Source organism: Juglans regia, chromosome 11 (assembly GCF_001411555.2).
Source record: "Juglans regia cultivar Chandler chromosome 11, Walnut 2.0, whole genome shotgun sequence".
In the NCBI taxonomy this organism is placed as follows: domain Eukaryota; kingdom Viridiplantae; phylum Streptophyta; class Magnoliopsida; order Fagales; family Juglandaceae; genus Juglans; species Juglans regia.
In genome coordinates, this window is record NC_049911.1 from 7,197,387 (window position 1) to 7,202,680 (window position 5,294).

Sequence of the window (5,294 nt, forward strand, 5' to 3'; positions counted from 1 at the left end):
GTACTTTATAGCATTCACATTGGGTTTTTAATAAAATTTCTTATAATTTAGTTAAAAAAGACACTTCCTATAATTTTTTCTTAAATTTTACCTATCTTTCAAAAATTTTCTACATCTCATTCCCTATCATTTCTCAATTCTATTAAAATAATATTCTTCTATTCTTTCTTTATTACTTTTTGTTCTCACTTCTATTTACAAATTTAACTACTTAATATTTTTTCTTATGTTTTGAACTATTATTATAGTGAATATTTTAAACAAAAATTTAAATTATTTTTTTACGGGTTTGATAATATTTTTAAAATTATTATTTTTATATTTTAGTAATTATTTAAATTATTTTTAAAATTATTATTTAAAACTATAATAAATATGGGTATAAGAGAAAATGTAATTGATTAGAAGAAGAATGTATTTTATTTATTAGAATAAAATATGAATAAAAGATGATTTAGGGGATGAATAGGAAACCATTGTTCATCCCCTAAACCAAAATTCTAAAATAGGGAATGGGATGAGAGGGAATTTTTGAGGTTTTTCCTAAATTATTACTATAATTTAGGGATAATAGTGATATAGGAATGCGGATGGGGATACTTTTAGGCATGCGACAGCGCAAATATATCATCCGGATGGGGCCGGAAAAAAATCCGACCCAGATGAAGAATTTTAATTTGACAAAGAATAATGGTCTGAGAATGGGATGGGGTCGTATTAATCTCTATCTTCTAAAACAATGGCTTTGTACTAAGGAGGAAACATGTTGGATTGAGAGAGCATCTCAACTTATCTAATCATTACAATTTTTTCAAACTCACACAAAATAAAATAAATAATTTAATTTTTTCAAATCTCAAAATAAAAATAATATTAAAATATATATTTTAACAATATTTTATTCAATTTTTAATTTTAATCTCAACCCATCTCATCTGATCTACGAAAACAAACTAGTCCTAAATTTCTCTCATTTCTTGTCTTATAAATAATAAAACAGTTCCTTTTTAGACAGATTTATCCTATCAATGAAATTTAACGGACACTAAATAAAAAATTACCACGTCAGTATTTCACGAAAATAAAATCTACACTTGCTCGCATCACCCCTCTCCCTTCAACGGAAACACAACCCCTCTACGCGTGCATCAAGGAATTCGTCTCAGGAGTGTCAACCACGCGTCATGGACAACCCCTCTACGGGGTCAGATTCACTTTGAAAGGAGGTTTTGTGAATTTCACATGCATCTGAATTTCAATTGGGTATCATTTGCAAGAAATACCAAACTGACTTTGACTGAAAATGAAAGCGATGAAGGAGCGAAGAAGAAAAGTTGCACTTTCCTCCCTCCTTCTTGACCCCGCACCCTTCATGAATCAAATATAAAAAGAGAGACCCCTTCGTCCCTCATCCTATCTCACGTTACCAATCGAGGACTTCTCAATTTTCCGCTTCCTTAACAAACATACCCACGATTCTCTTCCTTCGTTTACATCCAGAGCATACAAAGTAGTGAAAGGTATGCTGCTTACTTTTTTTTTGGTAAAGGAATAAAGTTTTGGTTTTGATGGTTCCAGAAAATTTGTGGGGTTTGAGTTTTTGGACTAAAGAAAGCTGTAGCATTTTGATTCTGGGTTGGGTTGTTTGGCCCGGTTATCTGGTGCTTGTGCTATAGATTTTGATTACTATATGTAACATGAACTGGCAGAGATTTTATCTGATAATTTATCTTGCATATATTGAAAAGTGTAGTATTATATACAGTTTTATTGTATACAATCATCATACATTCCATTTGAAACACCATGAGACCCACCTTAAAAAAAGAGTTTTTCCATAAATTTTAAATTTATCCACTTTTTTTCAAAATAAATACGTAGAACACTTGTACACTCAAAACTGTTATAGATAATTTCCCAATAGAAAAATGAGAAATCATCTTTAATAATATAATATCTTCAATGTCATGCATAATCTTTCTTAAATTATAAATGATGTGAAGACCTTGACCTTGACCTTGACCTTGACACCTAAAGTTGCATGATCTTCTTTGCCAATTGCCACCAAATTTTGAAGTGCTTTCATCATTGAATCCTTGTGGTTTTTGCTACATGATCTGAAATAGATTTCTATGTCTCAATCCATGCATCCAAAAATAAGTTATTGTATGGTTTGTATTTTTGTCAAATAAACCATTGGATTAAATTCTTTTCTCTTCATAAAACAATTGTTAGTTTTTTTTTTATTGAAAATAACACGTGTGAAACTTTGACCCTCTTCACCTAGTCTCACTTTATAATACTCCTTTTCAAACGTCAAACATTATGTTAGTTCTGATTAGAAAGAAGACGACGAAGACAAAGACTCGGTGGATATGTCGTTTAGGAAAAGACAGGAATAAGGTATGAAAGCCCAGAAAAGTGAGACTTTTGAACAAAATTGCTTGCACTATATTCAAAGTCAAAAAACTTATAGCCTCGCATTCTCTTCCTTTGAATTTCTTTGCCAATATTTGCTCATTCTTCCATGATCTTATTTACTTGATTTTTCTTGCCTTTATTTCTTTAATGTCTTCCCTTGACGTCCAGAGCATCACGCGTGTAATTTCAGCACCCGGTGGAATTCCAAACTAGACAGAAGCCTCCAACTCCAACGAAACAATATGAATCTTAAAACTTTCCTCTGCTTCCTTTGCCTCTTTATCTCTCTATGTCACTCCTTCGCGGCCCCGAGCTTGCTATTTCAGGCATGGCATGCAACCCACTTCCTTTCTCTTTTTGTATTTTCTATATATCTGCATTCATGCATCATAATAATTGTTTACAATGGTATGGTATGATAGGGGTTCAATTGGGAATCGAGTAAGAAAGGAGGATGGTACAATTCATTGAAGAACTTTGTTCCTGATTTAGCTAATGCTGAAATCACTCATGTCTGGCTTCCTCCTCCCTCTCAATCTGCTGCTCCCGAAGGTATCTCCAATTTCTTGTTCTTGCCAAGTTCATTTCATAACTGGTCAGAGTTTGGCCTCTCTTTTTGGCCCAAGTTTATTTGATCACATATTGTTACAAATGATGCCATGTTTAGTTGTCTCAATCTGTTTTTCTAGCTAGAAAATAGAGTATGTGGTCTGAATTTGGGTTGCAAGTTGGGTTAATTGCTTTTGGGTTGGCCTACTTGAAGGTTTTCCAATCTGCTTTGTGACTTATATCTGATTCTCATGGAATTATGATTGTTCAAGTAACATGCAAAGAAAAACAACGTGCATATAAATAAGATGTTGAGATACTGACAGCCAAAAACTAAATGTTTTTTATTTAATCATCTATATGATCCTGTGCTTGGTTTTTTTACAATAGAGTAGCTAAGAGATGCTCAATCTAAACTCGTTATATTCTAGGATACTTGCCGGGAAGGCTATATGATCTTGATGTCTCAAAATATGGATCTAAGGATGAACTAAAAGCACTCATTGCGGCTCTACATGAGAAGGGGATTAAAGTCGTTGCTGACATAGTGATAAATCATAGAACTGCTGAGAAGCAAGATGACAGAGGAATTTGGAGCATCTTTGAAGGTGGGACTCCAGATGCACGTCTTGACTGGGGCCCATCCTTCATTTGCAAGGATGACATAGCCTATTCGGATGGTACTGGGAATCCTGACAGTGGAGAGGGCTATGACCCTGCACCTGACATTGATCATCGTAATCCACAGGTACAGAAAGAGTTGTCAGAATGGATGAATTGGCTCAAGACTGAGATTGGATATGATGGGTGGCGATTTGATTTTGTGAAGGGCTATGCCCCTAGTATTATGAAAAATTATATGGAACAAACCAAGCCAGATTTTGCAGTAGGGGAAAACTGGAATTCTCTTGCTTATGGAGATGATGGGAAACCTAACCCCAACCAGGATGCACATCGTGGTGCTCTAGCTGAATGGGTTGGGTCTGCAGGTGGGGCTGTCACTGCATTTGATTTCACAACCAAAGGGATTCTGCAAGCAGCTGTGGAAGGGGAGTTATGGAGGTTAAAGGACTCCAACGGAAAGCCACCAGGCTTGATTGGAATAAAGCCAGAAAGTGCTGTGACATTTATTGACAATCATGACACAGGGTCTACTCAAAATATTTGGCCATTCCCCTCTGATAAAGTCATGCAGGGATATGCTTATATTCTAACTCATCCTGGCACCCCAACCATTGTAATTTCCATCTTATTTATTCGTATAATTTTTTGTTTTGAAGATGGCTAATAATTCATCATGGTATCATACCATGATGGCTAATAATTCGTATAAAGTACTAAACTAAATTGTTTTATGCTTTGCAGTTCTATGATCATTTCTTTGATTGGGGTTTAAAGGAGGAAATAAGCAAATTGACTGCAATTAGGTCGAGGAATGGCATCAATACCAGAAGCATTGTGAGCATACTAGCATCTGATGGTGATTTATATGTAGCTGGGATTGATGACAAGATCATCATGAAGATCGGACCAAAGATGGATCTTGGAAACCTCATTCCCTCAAACTTTCAAGTTTCTACCTCGGGCAAAGATTATGCTGTGTGGGAGAAAAAGTGAAGAATAAAAATGATTTTGTGCTGAAGCAATGTCATAATAATACCCTATTACTATTACTTTAATGTAGAATAAAGTTTGGCCGTTCTTTTGCTGCTCAATCTAAGCCCTTAAGGGGTGACCATTATCGGCCACACCCATAGAATTGTTGCAAATTCAATGAATATTGTTAGTAAAGATGTTGTGAAATGTTATGCAAAACACACACATCAATGATGACAAATAAAGTAAAAGCAACACAATCAAGAAAACGACGCACAATATACGTGGTTCGGCAAATTGCCTATGTCCACAGAGCTGCAGAAATTTTATTAACCAGAGAAGATTACAATTACTCAATCTCAACTCACACTCTCTAGGGCATTTTACTCTCTCACACAATATGCACTCACTAGACAATTGTTCTCTTTCAAAATATACTTGAGGTCATTCAAGACTTGTCAAAATATGACATATATATATATAGCACACAGTGTGGAAAACCTAATCTGGCAAAACTGCTTACTTCGCTCGAGCACGCCTCGAACGAACGGCCAAATGAATATTGGCTCGAGCGGAGTGTCGAGCGAGAGTCTAGCGAACACTAGAGTTTGTGTCTCACTTGAGCGAACTCTCGGACTTGAGCTTAGCTCGAGCGGTATGTCAAGCGATATCGAGCCAACTGTTGAGCCAACTTTCAGCAAACATTTTTTCAGCTCCAAAACTAGTCT

At 35.4% G+C, this 5,294-nt stretch overlaps 1 protein-coding gene across 6 annotated transcripts; it reads left to right on the forward strand.

Moving 5' to 3' along the window:
- Positions 1-1,384: 1,384 nt before the first annotated feature.
- Positions 1,385-4,774, forward strand: LOC108993530 (alpha-amylase-like). Of its 6 annotated transcripts, none has more exons than XM_018968480.2 (6): positions 1,385-1,520; positions 2,333-2,403; positions 2,612-2,747; positions 2,844-2,973; positions 3,402-4,207; positions 4,336-4,774. In XM_018968480.2, exons 3-6 carry the CDS (start codon positions 2,664-2,666, stop codon positions 4,585-4,587), a joined length of 1,272 nt encoding a protein of 423 aa, XP_018824025.1. In that variant the 5' UTR covers positions 1,385-1,520; positions 2,333-2,403; positions 2,612-2,663; the 3' UTR covers positions 4,588-4,774. The 6 variants fall into 6 exon arrangements, with proteins under 6 accessions (XP_018824025.1, XP_018824026.1, XP_018824024.1 ...); XM_018968481.2 differs by having other exon boundaries at positions 2,343-2,403; XM_018968476.2 differs by having other exon boundaries at positions 1,386-1,520; positions 2,590-2,747.
- The last annotated feature ends 520 nt before the right edge of the window (positions 4,775-5,294 follow it).

Bases quoted from the DNA above. Each gene is read 5' to 3' on its own strand.
- LOC108993530 (XM_018968480.2), top strand. From the start codon at position 2,664: ATGAATCTTAAAACTTTCCTCTGCTTCCTTTGCCTCTTTATCTCTCTA. The intron at 2,748-2,843 runs GCATGGCATGCA...ATGGTATGATAG, and splicing joins CCCCGAGCTTGCTATTTCAG to GGGTTCAATTGGGAATCGAG. The intron at 4,208-4,335 runs GTAATTTCCATC...TATGCTTTGCAG, and splicing joins ATCCTGGCACCCCAACCATT to TTCTATGATCATTTCTTTGA.